The sequence below is a fragment of the Amia ocellicauda genome, chromosome 3 (assembly GCF_036373705.1).
Source record: "Amia ocellicauda isolate fAmiCal2 chromosome 3, fAmiCal2.hap1, whole genome shotgun sequence".
NCBI classification, from domain to species: domain Eukaryota; kingdom Metazoa; phylum Chordata; class Actinopteri; order Amiiformes; family Amiidae; genus Amia; species Amia ocellicauda.
The window spans coordinates 19,066,080-19,082,172 of record NC_089852.1 but is presented as its reverse complement, the minus strand read 5'-3'; the positions used below and the strand labels follow the sequence as shown (position 1 = coordinate 19,082,172).

Here is a 16,093-nt window from a genome sequence, read left to right as displayed (position 1 = left end):
CTAACATTACATTTATATGCACCCGCCGCTGCTATTTTATCCCAGTTGACTTGTCTCCACTATAATGGTCTGCTCATGCAGTGTTCATTAGGAAATAACATGCATAGTGTATGACTTTACTATAATGGTCTGCTCATGCAGTGTTCATTAGGAAATAACATGAATAAGTCATGACTTGGCTGTAAACATGAAGTGCATGTGATTACCTTGTAAATAAGCATGATTCTAATGTAAAACGTAACTTGGCATAACACCGATTATTGCAAGAACAAATACATTTTAAAATTCAAAATTGTGATGAATCCATACATTTGTTTTGCTTTTATTCATATAGCCAGTCCCGATTTGTACACGTGATTTACACCATTTGTTAAGGAATTAAACATGAATTCATGAGGAACATACTGGAGAAAAGGAGCCCCTTAATAACCATGAATCATAATGAATTCATACACTCTTACTCGCTCACCACGGGGTTGTGAAAAACATGAATGAATGTGTGAAGACAGGATTTATATATATGATCAACTTCATTTATTAAAAATGAATTCCATATGAATAAGAGCCTTTAAATCATTATGAATTCACATACTTGAATTACAAATGAATTTCATCTGAGTTCACAAGAATTACATCATGCATTCATGTGTTTTTCCTGTGTGGTACTATCAAAATTCATGAAGAATTAATGCCCATTATTGTAAAGTGTTACCGAATTGTTTGTGTCAGGTGGTCTTTAAAATGTAGTTTTTTGCTTTGGCAATGTGCAAATATTTTTATCTGTTGGAACCAGCTTGTCTGCCTGATTTGCCCAGATATTGTTGGCAAAGACTATCGAGGCATTACAAGTAAAATATATTAAATTTGGAAATAAATCTCTAAGAATATAATTGTATGCCTTGATCATGTAACTGACATTATCGGAGACATTTCCAGTCACATTATTAACATGAACTTCAAATCCGTTTAAAAAATTTGACAACGATGTGTCACCGATGAGTAATTCTCAGTGCCGATTAATTGTATCCTCAAATATTACTTTCACTTCAGAGGTATTCAATGGTCTATGGAGAACAAACAAAATGTGCAAAACATACTGATTACATACTTATTACATTATCCTATTACATGATTATTATTCAGAAATGCAAGTAGTTTCGGGTTTTTATAATTTCAATAATCAATATTAGCAAACAAATGCCTCTGTCCAAACAGAGTTATGTTTTTTCTGGAGGACGTCATTTAATAGCTGTCAATCTCAGTCTTTCGTTTGCTGTGTTTATTTTCTCTGGTGATAAATGTTGGTCTATTGTTGACTTTCGGGTGTAGTCGAAAGACAAATTACGAATCGTGCAAAACAAATTCTACCAATCAGTGTGCAGAATTATGAATGTTGTTGTCTTAAAGTTAACTCAGTTTAAACTTGATTGCAATGTTTTTGACTCCATGCTTGTCTCTCTCTGTGTTTCCTTAACACATTCATTTATTACTTTACCATCCATCTATACTAATTGTAATTAGTTAATTCAATTACTATAATTTAGGAGGTTGCAGGGAAATCTAGGGCATAGCAGTTGAATTACAACTGAAAAAGTTGCAGAAAACGCAGAGCCCTAAGTTTGAAATGAAAACCTGTCATGGCCTACTTGCTAAAGGTTTTTGAAACTTTGAATAAATAATATATTTTTTGTAACATATATGCAAAATACATTTAATCAGCGAGCTGCCTCAGTTATAATGGAAAATGCATATTTTAGCCTTGATTTTAGGTTATCAAAACAGTTGTGCTGTGTAATCTCAATCAAATCTCTTGTTCAATAAACACCTTGATAAATCTGATTGCCCTTGCTTTTCCACTGGAAATTTAGTGCTGAATTGTACAATAAATGTAATGCAACATCATGGCTCTGCAACCATGATTCCCCTTAAAGGTCTAATGTATCTATTTTTCTGATATAAAAGTGCTGTCATTTCCATTATGTTTTAACATAATAGACAATAGAGCATGAAGCAACAAAGTTTCCATCTCCCCCAGCTCCTCTGTTTTTTCATATACACAGAAAACGTTTGCACAGTTGAACAACATGTTTCAAGGTTTGTCTTGACAGACAGGCAACCATGAAACAAAATTTGAAAGAATCTCTACATTCAAAATGAAAATACTGAAGATTATTACTCTGTTATTTTGTTAGTTTAAAACCAATGCTAAATGACTAAATGTAGAAAACTATATAGTCCCTCTGTTATTAAATAGCATGCATTAATAAGAGTGCTATTAAGATTTGATCATGTATCTCTTCATATAATATTTATGAATATATTAATATTTATGTAAATTTGTATTGTAGACTTTAAAGGTCATGGTTATCATAGTTTCCAATATTCATGTACGAACCTTCTGCTGCCATCTACAGTGATTTTCAGGAAATGGTTTATTTGTACAAGGGGACATTTCCGTAGTCATTCATTTCCTGCTTCAACATCTGGGTTGTTGCGAGTACAAGGGAATTTCTTACTTATTTATTTTCTCTAACTCTATTTAACTCTAAGCAGGGTTTCCCTCAGAAATTCACATAGGCAAGTGGTCAGATACTGAACTGTTGAATGGGGCTGGGGGATGTGGCAAACGAGTGCGGGGGGCTGGAGCATGTGCATGTGTGCTGTAATTTGTTTGTTTGTTTTTGTTCTTTTTGTTTGTTTGTTTTTTAGTTCACGAGTTTGTTTGGACAGCTGTCAGCGATTTTTGGCCAGGCAGCCTGCTCATAACCAAAATAATGTATGTGGTATACTACGATATACCTCTGGGTACATCTGGGTAATTTGAAATTACAATAAAATTTAATCCACGGTTTAAATCCATGGTTTCTAAAGACATGAAAACATTTCATTCAGGTAATTAGGCAGACATTTTAGTAAATTCAGTAATTTCTACATAGTTTTTATAGCCTTCGTTCTTGACCGTTTACTATGCCTATGTTACTTGCTTAATGAATCATTTAGTTACACGTTGTTTCAGTCTTTAGAAATTGATGATTTCCAGGACAATGTTTGGAGACCATGGATTTACAGAAATTTTCGCTATACATGAACTTGGATAAATCATCATAATATTATGCTCAAAAATCAAGGAGCGTGCGTGCTTTTGGTTAAGGACATAACAGAGAAAAATAGAGAAGTAAAATAAAAAACAAATGTATTGCTGTAAATTTATGCTTTCTTATTTGCAGTGTGAATTAAACCAAAGATACTTATTTTGAAAAACTGCGGCAGTTGCTATACAATCTTAACTTCATCCCACCTTGTCTTCTTCCTCTTAACAAGGTGTGAAAGTGTTGCCCTGGAATTGCACGGGTGAACTGGAAGTCTGTAATTGCTTGTACAGTTTGTGGAATTGGCCCCAGGCCTATATCTGTCATTTTGTTGAGTCGCTTTAAAAGACTACAGTGGATGTGCGTTGATGAATGGCCATTCTTCTCGCCCTCTGATACCCCCCTTCTCTATTTTATTCCCAGTGGGATTCCAGGGAAGAAATGTGGAGTCATTACTTTGTCCGCAGAGGAGCTGAGCAACTGTCGGGTCAGTACCAATACTTTTGTTTATGTGGTTAAGATATGACTAGATTCTCAAGTGATTTTTATATTTTGACTTCCTTCTTTCTATTTTTCTTTCTTGTGAGCAAAGGTCAAACATAATTATCTTATTCTGGAGCCCTACTTGTGATGATTAAAGAATAACCTGTCCTGCCTGTGTTATGTCACATACAGAGAGCAGGCAAAAGCATGACCCCACTTGAAACAACTTTCTCCCTATTTAAGAGTGCAAGATGTAATATAACCTTCTATTTATGTATTTTTAATGTATTTTTGCCAACATGATAAGTAGATCACACACTTGCATACAGTTATGTTTCAGGGTGTAATGGTGTGCTCTCTGCCTGTGATATAACTGAGAATGTCTTCACTGACACGAATGTGTATTTATTTATTTAGAACTCGGAATACAAAAATAAAATAATGGTCAAAATAAAATGTTGAATTCAATTAATTCACACTATCCGGAGCATATTCAGATTATAGTTACGTTGTTCATGATTATAAATAGAAAATAAACAAGAAAAAATCATGATGCTTGGAGTTGCTTTCTGGAAACCAGCCAACCTGAAAATCTTATGTAGAACACAACATACCGTTTCCTGCTTCTCCTGGCCCCGCTGTACCTAATAAGGAGGAATTTAAAACTTTTGAATGAATAAAAAAAAATGAATCTGGGTTTGTGTAGACTGAATTAGCAATTTTTGTATTTATTTGATCTATCTTAGATTAAGTATGTGCTTCTCCAATATACATACAATGTATCTATAGTCTGCAGATCTAACCATGGTGAATGAAACACAAAACGTGCTTATCAACAACAGAAGAAGACATATTAGCAATAGTTCCTCATTTATGTGTTGTAGTTTGTTTATTATCCCTAATTGGTTATAGATCTGCAGTAAAGTCACCACTGGTAACATTTCGTTCACTCTCTGGTCTTACTTACTCTTCCAGATCTACCATATTAGCAACTTTAAAAATGTTAACCCTACCTTATGGCCAGGTTTTTACAGAATAATGTAAATCTATGAAAGTAGGCAGCATTAACCAACTGACAATGTTTAAATTTAATAGCAACATTTTATGCACGTGACATTTATTTTTGTGAACCTGTAAGTAACCCCTATAGGGAAACGTGCACACTGTGTTTGCAAGGTAAAACGTAGCTTTCTTACTCCAGTACAATCTGCATGAAATCATGTATTTTATTTTGTGTAATAACAAGTGTCATTTCAATTAAACATTGTCCCAATACTCCAACTCCAGGTGGACAGTAAGTCTGGTGCAGGAAGAGCGGAGTGGTCTGGAGGAGGTGTAAGAAGAGATGAGAGTCTGGAGGTAGCTGGGTGCAGTCTAATCAAGACAATGTTAGACAATAACCAAGGTCTTGAATTGGAATGCAAGCTGAGATCCAGAGCCAGTGTAGAAGGCAGAGTCACGGATGTAACATACCGCGGGGCACGGAACACTGCAGAAAATACAAGTCTTATCAAGTATATTTATCTTGTTTCCAGGCTTAAAAAAATCTAACCATTCTTAAAATAAGATAAATTTCCTTAACAAGCAAGATAATAACACTTGTTTCTAAGAAAATATGAATTGAATATGTTGTATTTTGTCTTTTTCCATTGGCAGATTTTTTCACTTATTTCAAGCATCTTTTGCTTGACATTTGCTTGTATTAAGTGAAAAAATCTGCCAATTTTTTTATAAAAAGATGAGAGGTGCAGGGCGAATGGGAGCAGGGGGTGACCACAGAAGTGCACAAGGGTTACAAGAATGTTAATTGAATGATAGGATGACAGGAGCTGGGAGACGTGACTGATAAGGAAGGTTGATGGCGATATCTAGTGGGGAGCATGGTTGAATTGAGACAGCGAGAATGAGCAGGAGAAGGTGTGTAGCAGATTCTTAAATCAGCATCTCTAGATGTATGGCAGCCATTCCATTCCAGTGTCTGTTGAATTCCAACACAGGCACACCTCATTCTACTGAATGAGGTACTGATTAGGTGATCACCTGAACCAAATCTTATATAACAAGGAAAAGTATAAAAACCACTGCTGTGGTCATCACTATCATCTTGCAATAGGACCAGCTGAATGGCAAAAACAGTGCTAGTAGTACCTCAAAAGTAATTGGAATCAAAACATAACTATTGACCATGCCAAAAGAGTTGAAAAGGAAAGTTTTGAGTCAGGAAAAGAAGGGTTCAATTCTGGCTTTATTGGCAGAGGGATACAGTGAGCGTTGGGTTGCTTCCATCCTTAAAATTTCAACGACGACGGTTCATAAGAACAAGGTCAAGCAGCAGACATTGGGCACAACAAAGCTACAGACCGGCAGAGGGCGAAAACGATTCTCCACTGACCGGGATGACTGCCAGCTCATTCGAATGTCACTCAACAACCGTAGGATGACATCAAGTGACCTACAAAAAGAATGACAAATGGCAGCTGGGGTGTAGTGCCCGGTGAGGACAGTTCGAAACAGGCTCCTAGGGGCAGGGCTGAAGTCATGCAAAGCTAGAAAAAAGCTATTAATCGATTAGAAGCAAAGAAGAGCTAGGCTGAGGTTTGCAAAAGACCACAAGGATTGGACCGTAGAGGACTGGAGTAAGGTCATCTTCTCTGATGAGTCCAATTTTCAGCTTTGCCAAACACCTGGTCATCTAATGATTAGACAGAGACTTGGAGAGGCCTACAAGCCACAGTGTCTCACACCCACTGTGAAATTTGGTGGAGGATCGGTGATGATCTAGGGGTGCTTCAGCAAGGCTGGAATTGGGCAGATTTGTCTTTGTGAAGGATGCATGAATCAAGCCATGTACAAGGTTGTCCTGGAAGAAAACTTGCTTCCTTCTGCTCTAACAATGTTCCCCAACTCTGAGGATTGTTTTTTCCTGCAGGACAATACTCCATGCCACACAGCCAGGTCAATTGAGGTGTGGATGGAGGACCACCAGATCAAGACCCTGTCATGGCCAGCCCAATCTCCAGACCTGAACCCCATTGAAAACCTCTGGAATGTGATCAAGAATAAGATGGATGGTCACAAGCCATCAAATAAAGCCAAGCTGCTTGAATTTTTGCACCAGGAGTGGCATAAAGTCACCCAACATCAATGTGAAAGACTGGTGGAGAGCATGCCAAGACACATGAAAGCTGTGATTGAAAATCAGGGTTATTACACCAAATATTGATTTCTGAACTCTTACTAATTTAAAGCATTAGTATTGTGTTGTTTAAAAATGAATATGAACTTATTTTCTTTGCATTATTTGAGGTCTGACAACACTGCATCTTGTTTGTAATTTTGACCAGTTGTCATTTTCTGCAAATAAATGCTCTAAATGACAATATTTTTATTTGGAATTTTGGGAGAAATGTTGTCAGTAGTTTATAGAATAAAACAAAAATGTTAATTTTACCCAAACACATACCTATAAATAGTAAAGTCAGAGAAAGTGATCATTTTGCAGTGGTCTCTTAATTTTTTCCAGAGCTGTATATGTATCTATTTGTGTTCTTTTGTAATCATGCACCTATCTGCACATTAGGGGAGTATACACCAATTGTGGGCTTGAATTTAAAGAAAGGTCCAATATGGCTGCTATGGTCACATACATTGTAATTTATTATTTTATTTATTAAATTATTTTATTTACACGCATCCCCTGAATACAGTATTATTCTATAATGACTCACAAGCCTACACCATTCTACCATTAATAAATGACATTAAGCACTGCTAATATTTCCTTGGCTCCTGGGGCCTTTTTTCAAAGCAGCAATTCATCATGCAGAAACATGAGAGGGAAGCTTTCCTAGTTTATGTATATGACGTTTTGCTTAAATCCAACATATGATTTCAGAGAAGTCGTCAATTGAATGTAAATTGAATAATTCATTATAGCAGCCAAAACATGGGAAGCCACTTGTCTTTCACAATTCTTGATCTATGATATAAAGGAAGACTGTGCACTAAGTAGTTTTGGAGAACATTGTTTATTTCGGTAATGGTCCACATTTTTCTTTTCAAGCATAATGTTATCAAACACTATAAATAATTAGCTCCATTACATTGCTGTGAGTACTTCCACTTGATATCTTGTACATTGTCATGTTTGATGAGTGCATCACATTTTATAATTCAGAAATTGAGCAAACTATACAAGCAGGACCAAGATGGATATTGATTGGATGATAGCAGCCATGTTTTTTTTTTTTTTTTTTTTTTTTTAACTTAATTTGTACAATTTTAATAGACAATTCAAGAAGTAATTTGAATGATAATTGAATTAGACAATTCTGAAATCTGAAGACAATTCAGATTTAATTTTCTTTAGAATGATCCCAATCATTCTTACTCAGAGACAGAGAGGCCTCTAATATCCTGTCACATTTCATGAGTTTTCTTCAAATGGTTGGGATTTTGGCAGAATGAAAACAATAGTAATCAACTATAAGCACTTTCAGTACTTGGCCACCTAAAATAACATCAGCGAAGGTAATTTTCTCTCCTTCTTCCATAGGCAGAAGCAAAAATGACCATTTAACAAGGTTGCTGTGACATGTTTCTGTATTACAGTGCTTTGTGCAATTGGTTTATTTCTGAACAGAAGTTGTAAATGTCACTGGCTGCAAACAAGCATATGTTCTACTCTGTTGTGGCAGCTGATACAATAGTTTTGTAAGTATACACTGTGGGGCCTATTTTCATCCATAACTAAAGGGTTCTTATGTGCCTAAGTCTAAGCCATTCTAGAAGTCATATGTAACTGCATTAGCTGCTTTTTCATGCTTTTTCATAAGTTTTTTTTAAGATAGCAGGACAAGAGATAACAAGAATCACATGCTGTACTGTGTAAGTCTGCTTCTTTCTACCTGACATCTCCAGCAGAGTACCTGTTGAATAGTTGAACATGTAGGGGGGCGCCCTCTTACTGTGAAGGTTGACTACGGTTTTAACCTGATATGCACATTAAAATGCAAGCCACTCCCAAGGATGTAATCAATAAAGAAACCTACCATTATGTTGGAGTAAATGGGTCGGTGTGACCTATTCCCTTAATCCTAAACCCATACATCAGTGTATTAGAGTACATATATATATATATATATATATATATATATATATATATAAGATAGATAATATATATATATATATATATATATATATATATATATATATAGATTTAGATGTGTGATATTATTATTGAACAAAGCTGTAAACATATCTTATATTCTGTTAATTTTAAGACACTTCATTAAGAGTTGATGTGAAGAGTTTTGGAGAGATTGTGTATCCTTGATGTAATCTTTTACAAATCTTCATCTTGTCAGTGCATTGGGAATGTAGAATTGTTGTAAATATATGTATTAATAGTTATATATTAATCTAATCTATATGTATATATTGAATCAAATGCTTTCTCATAGTCAACAAATCCTAGGCACAGAAGATTCTCTGCATCTTTCCAATACAGTGAGGGAAAAAAGTATTTGATCCCCTGCTGATTTTGTACGTTTGCCCACTGACAAAGAAATGATCAGTCTATAATTTTAATGGTAGGTGTATTTGAACAGTGAGAGACAGAATAACAACAAAAAAATCCAGAAAAACGCATTTCAAAAAAGTTATACATTGATTTGCATGTTAATGAGGGAAATAAGTATTTGATCCCCTATCAATCAGCAAGATTTCTGGCTCCCAGGTGTCTTTTATACAGGTAATGAGCTGAGATCTCAGATCGTTACCTGTATAAAAGACACCTGTCCACAGAAGCAATCAATCAATCAGATTCCAAACTCTCCACCATGGCCAAGACCAAAGAGCTGTCCAAGGATGTCAGGGACAAGATTGTAGACCTACACAAGGCTGGAATGGGCTACAAGACCATCGCCAAGCAGCTTGGTGAGAAGGTGACAACAGTTGGTGCGATTATTCGCAAATGGAAGAAACACAAAATAACTGTCAGTCTCCCTTGGTCTGGGGTCCATGCAAGATCTCACCTCATGGAGTTTCAATGATCATGAGAACGGTGAGGAATCAGCACAGAACTACACGGGAGGATCTTGTTAATGATCTCAAGGCAGCTGGGATCATAGTCACCAAGAAAACAATTGGTAACACACTACGCCGTGAAGGACTGAAATCCTGCAGTGCCCGCAAGGTCCCCCTGCTCAAGAAAGCACATGTACAGGCCCGTCTGAAGTTTGCCAACATCTGAATGATTCAGAGGAGAACTAGGTGAAAGTGTTGTGGTCAGATGAGACCAAAATCGAGCTCTTTGGCATCAACTCAACTCGCCGTGTTTGGAGGAGGAGGAATGACCCCAAGAACACCATCCCCACCGTCAAACATGGAGGTGGAAACATTATGCTTTGGGGGTGTTTTTCTGCTAAGGGGACAGGACAACTGCATCGCATCAAAGGGACGATGGACGGGGCCATGTACCGTCAAATCTTGGGTGAGAACCTCCTTCCCTCAGCCAGGGCATTGAAAATGGGTCGTGGATGAGGATTCCAGCATGACAATGACTCAAAACACACAGCCAAGGCAACAAAGGAGTGGCTCAAGAAGAAGCACGTTAAGGTCCTGGAGTGGCCTTGCCAGTCTCCAGACCATAATCCCATAGAAAATCTGTGGAGGGAGCTGAAGGTTCGAGTTGCCAAACGTCAGCCTCGAAACCTTAATGACTTGGAGAGGATCTGCAAAGAGGAGAGGGACAAAATCCCTCCTGAGATGTGTGCAAACCTGGTGGCCAACTACAAGAAATTTCTGACCTCTGTGATTGCCACCAAGGGTTTTGCCACCAAGTACTAAGTCAAAGGGGTCAAATACTTATTTCCCTCATTAACATGCAATTCTATGTATAACTTTTTTGACATGCATTTTTCTGGATTTTTTTGTTGTTATTCTGTCTCTCACTGTTCAAATACACCTACCATTAAAATTATAGACTGATCATTTCTTTGTCAGTGGGCAAACGTAAAAAATCAGCAGGGGATCAAATACTTTTTTCCCCCACTGTATATCCTTTACTACTTATCACAAAACTGTGATGCATCTAGGTCTTCTTGTTGGTCATAAAGTACACTAAATCGGTTCTTCAATTCTAATTTGAACTTCACTTTTCTGACGTTCATGATATCGATTATCTTATTCGGTTTCTTCATTAGTTTTCTTCTTTCCAATTTTCCATTGAGATTAATTCTATACCAAAAAAACAAATTGGCTATGGTAACAAACTTTCAGATTGGCACTTGATAACAATTACGTATAACGGACTTAATTGTGTGCCTGTTTGTCATGTCTTTATTAGTACGTTTAATTAGGGTTTCTGTTAATGTGTAGTGTAGATTCAAAGAGGAATTCGATTTTGTTTAGATACCAGTAGCTCACTTGTGAAAACCTTGTGAAAGCAGTTATCGACTGAAGATGATCATGAAATATGAGTTAAATATATCGATATATAGTGTAAATGCTGTGAACATCATTCGATGTGTTCATAATCACTGAACAGACCACAGTGCGGTTTATTGGGGTCCAACCCACACCAGTCCACTGACCTCGAGTTTGTCCCATTCAATGCAGTGACAACACTGACAGTCAGATTGGGTGCACTGTTGCAAGTGGTGAGTGCAGATTTTCAAAACTAAAGCCGATTAAAAACTCCCTTCGCTCCACGATGACTGAACAATGACTCAGTGGACTGTCGACAATAATTATTGAGCATGAACTGGCTCGACAGCTGAATTTAATGGAGTCTGTACATGCCTTTGCAGGAGAAAAGTCAGGCAGGTCAACTTTCATTAGTAGTAAGAATATACTTTTGCTTTCTTGCTGTCTGGTGAATGCTTTGGGGGAAATTAGGTCTGTACAAATTAGAATGATGACATTTTTATTTTGTCTAAAGACATGATTGTTGTGTTTAACCTTCGACAATGGTCAATGGCTATATGGCTACGATTTTGGAATGGTTTGTCACAGTTTCTAACTAAGGAGATGCTGGGAGGAGGCGGCGAATAATGCTGTCGCTCAGGGCGCACAGATGGCCAGGCCCGGGGCTGCATTGAGCCCTTTGCACATTGGATTCGATGATACATCTGATTTTTAGGTGCATGAAAAGAGAACAAAAACTTGTGTGCATTCCGCATCCCACCTTGCACACTGAGGCCGTCATTGTTGTTAGACAGAGATTTTGGAATTGAAATGATTGAAGTGCATTACAAATTATATTGATCAATGAAAAACAATAGGAAGATGAGGATTGATGGAAAAACTTAGCATCTGCTTGTCTAACTTTGAAGAATTAAGAACTATACAACAAAGCAAATAAATAGATAAAAAATATATGGCAAACTATTGCGGATGAGCAGGACACTACTGATGTAGCTAGAATTCTCCTATAAAGTGGGAAAGCACAGATAAACAACACAAATGTGACTTAATTACACAAATTTGCATTTTCAAATAAACAATTTAATGTTGAACCGTGCATTCTGCTTTTGTTTCTTTATGGTTTATTTATTATTATTATTATTATTATTATTATTATTATTATTATTATTATTATTATTTATTGTAGTTGAGGAGGTAAAGAAACAGTGGTGTAGTTTGTGAAGCGCACACTGGTGTAAGAAACGGGAAAGGCTGTGTACTTGGTGCAGTTTAAACAGATTCAATGTGCAATGTTCTTGACGGAAAACTTTTCAGATGATGGACTACAAATGATGTGTCAGCTACTATCTAATTAAATCTACATTTCCATTATCCCCACCCCTGATCAGCCATGACTGTCTAAAAATGCCTAACATAATACAATATCTGCCATAACTAATTTCCTGAATGTCAATATGCACTTTGCACGCAGTTTGAACTCAAGAAGAGGAGGTGGATTGCTAGCCCTAGCAGAGCTAATGTTAAATGCGTCTTAAATGTACCTTTAAATCTGTGCATGCAGTGTCAAGCTCCTGATGATGAATAAAATAGAATAAAATGAAAAGTACCTTGTGACATTGTTTATTTTTTCAAAGTAGCTCTCATGTTAAAAAGATTGGAGACCCCTGCTATAAACATTGAAAGCCCTACCACAAATGTCCCCCTGCCCTACCATATGTTTTCTAAACCCTGTCTTCAGAGCCCGGACACCAGATACAACCCCCTATGGTGTCACAAATAATAAAGCTCTGCTGTATGTGTTGTGTACTTGCAGTATAAAAATAAGCAGACAGCTTGGCAGTACTTGCTTTGCAGGAATGTTTTTGTTAGCTTTCTACATCCCTCCTATGTTAAGCACAGTGAATTACAGCATTGAACCCAGATGATTGACAATTGAGAACAAATAAAATGGGTAGATCTTTCAGATTTTGTTTTTTAAATAAAATTCACTAATGTGACTTTTAAAACAAGCAAAGAAATCAAGGACTAACATAAACAGACAAATTGAGGTACATTCTAAGCTTCCACCCTTGTTTATATCTAAAAAGAGAATAAAACATTATATACTGTTAGTTGTATAATAAGCCTTTGGCCCAAAAATAAACAAAGCTATTTCCAAAACCCAATAGAGCTGACAGTCTGACACTACAAGCATGTTCAACTAGCCTACATCTACCATGGGACAGAAAACACAATGCATAGCTGACAGCCTTTGATCAGAGGAGACCCAAGACTGTGATCACACAGCCAAAAGATCCCCCCCAGCAAACCCATCAAGATAGCTGGAATATTGTGTTGCATATAAAATGTGTTTAGTTTCAAGTTGTCTTAACTCACACGCTCTGAAGTGCCATACCCTGTGATTGACCTGCTTTAATACTTTAAAGGTGCCACTGATCTGAGAAACTGAACAAAGGGATGAAAACTATTCTTTTGCATTTCTTTTTACTCCCTTTTGTGTTTTAACTGAGTTTTTGGGTCCATTTTCTAACATCCCATCCTTTTTTTACATTGTTTCTCTTTGTCCCGTGTGTCCTGCATTAGCATGATTTTAGATACTTGTAAAAGTGTAAAACATTTTTGGTAATTACTTAATTCTGAATGTAGCCTATTTTTTTTTTTTCTTATTGGGGTAGTTTTTTTTTTTAATATTATGCATATCTTGTAAAGGACTTGGAAATCAGATTAACATATTGCAGTAGTCTTCTAGTTCAGGATCTAATTAGATCTGTTAATGCATTATTTCTGCATTGCTTTACTGGTCACACTTTACAATAAGGTACCGTGATTCCTCATGAATACCAGAGGATAAACACATGAATATGTCATACACATCATCTGAGTTCTTATGCTCAGTGCGGGTTCATGTGCTCAACATCTTAACTCAGATGATGTTCCTGATGTATTGATGTTTAAAACCTATGGTATTCATGAGTAATGATGTTACCTTATTGTAAAGTGTTACTGTTTTACTTAATAGATTCACAGTATGCACAAATCATAATTAAAATTACTATATCTAATAAAAAAAAAAAAGCATTTTGATCACAATTCCACTTTAGTTTTCATATGCTGCTAACTTATTTCTGCAGATCCTTAGGATTGCATATGGCTAAGATCTCAGATTTGAAACTACATTAGAGGCACAACTCAGAGCTGAAGATCATGATATTATTGTTGTTGTTATTATTAATTGTTCTCTGGAAAGGGAAAACAGGTTTTCCCAGATAGCACACGAAGTTGGGCCGACGTTGGCATATGGTTGGCATGTACCCTGTCGCGGTCGGGGGGTGATGTCCTTCTGACGTCGGCTTAATGTTGGCATGGTTAGTGTCACATGGAGGCTGCGGGAGGTGGAAAGAATCCCAAGGGATTGTTTGTAGTAATAGTTGGCAAACACAATGTAAACGAAATCTGAAAGACAGGGTCGTAGAATCAGACAAAAGGTCTGTGATCGGGCGGACAGTACAAGAAAGGTAATCCAGGGGGCGATGGTCAAAGGAGAGAAGCTAAGGTCAAAACACTAAGTAAACTAACACGCTAGAATAAGGCTCGGCGTTGTAAATAGGGATTTATACAAAACTTTGCGCTGATGGTAAGTAACAAAGGGATATATAGCAGGAGTGGGTGAGAATGGGAATGTGGGTCAGGTGTGGTGACGGTTGTAATAGGTTAGAATGATAATTCAATAATCAGGTGGATGGAAGCTAAGAGGGAAAATAGATCGAGAAATGTGATATGGGCGACATCTGATGGTGACTGTGAAGAAAGTTAAGACTGTGGGTCTGACAGTAGGACAGCAGTATGGTCAGGGAGGTGGAGGATGACAGACGTCGGCATATCATTGGCATGGTTGGACAGCAGTTACGGTCAGGGAGATGGATAATGTCTGACTAAATGCCAACAAATGCGATATCCATACAATTTGTTTTAATAAATGTACTTTAAAATATCATCCGTATGTATAATAAATAATAATTATATTTGATACTGTCAAAAAGTGTCCTAGCTTCATTATTTGAAAGCGTTCCCACTCTCTTCCTCCAGACCAAATTGAGAAAGAAGGTTGTATGTAGTACAACAAATTAACTGTGGTTGTTTTCAAAATAACATTTTTTTTTTTAAATATCAATGATCTTTGTATGCTCTGTTTCGAGGAATGGTTAAAAGTTAATTTAAATGACAATATATAGCTAATTGGTTGATTCATTACGTAATGAATGTATTTACATTTGTAACTTGTAAAAGAGAAAAACAGAACAGTGGTCACATTTTCTTTGCAAAACAATTAAGATATAAGTTATAGGAATAAATACGGTTTCATAATTATTGAGTGTTTTGTAGTTTACAGTTATTGTGAGTGTTTTGTTTTTCTGTTTATCTAGAATTGAACCAAGTCCTGTCCAAAGGAATCCGTGCAGTTCAGTTCAGGTAGTCACTGAGAGGCAAGATCAGATGTTTCACTTAGTCTATTCTTTAAAACATTTAATCCACTATTTTTTAAATACAATTGGTACTTGTCAAGCTTCCCGCATTCCTACCTCACCAGGAATAGCAAAAACGAAACAAAAGAATTGACAAAGTGTGATAGTGCAATATATTTCTACAAGATCAAGAACGAGTTCAAAACACTGAAGGTTACAGGATGAGGACACAGAAGGTATTAAAAATTCCCGGTCAAAACATGGATTACTACCGATGTTGGGCCGTTGACGTTTTGATCATCTGGACAATGTTGGTTTGTTTTGGTGGCTTAATCTTGGTTGTTTTGTGACTTAACCCCAGTCCCCAACATTGGTTATTATTAAAAACTGTCAGACTCAGCTGGACAGATATGTTTTTTGGATCTGTGCTTAGACTTGTCCCCCCCCCACTTCTGTGTCTTTTAGGATATTGCTACAATGCAGTTGTGTGCCAACAAACTGGATAAGAAGGATTTCTTTGGGAAATCGGATCCCTTCCTTGTCTTTTATCGCAGCAATGAGGATGGAACGTAAGTGTGTGAACAAAGTTGTTTGTCCACTGAGATTCATAGGTGAGAGGGACAGTTTTAA

General features: G+C 36.7%; 1 protein-coding gene across 1 annotated transcript in view; it reads left to right on the top strand.

The window, feature by feature from the left end:
* cpne9 (copine family member IX) overlaps window positions 1-16,093 on the top strand; it is a 334,194-nt gene that overhangs the window by 239,651 nt on the left and 78,450 nt on the right. Inside the window, exons 8-9 of the mRNA XM_066698379.1 lie at window positions 3,513-3,576; window positions 15,929-16,032. Of these exons, the coding sequence (XP_066554476.1) occupies window positions 3,513-3,576; window positions 15,929-16,032 (168 nt within the window). The remainder of the gene's footprint in view (window positions 1-3,512; window positions 3,577-15,928; window positions 16,033-16,093) is intronic.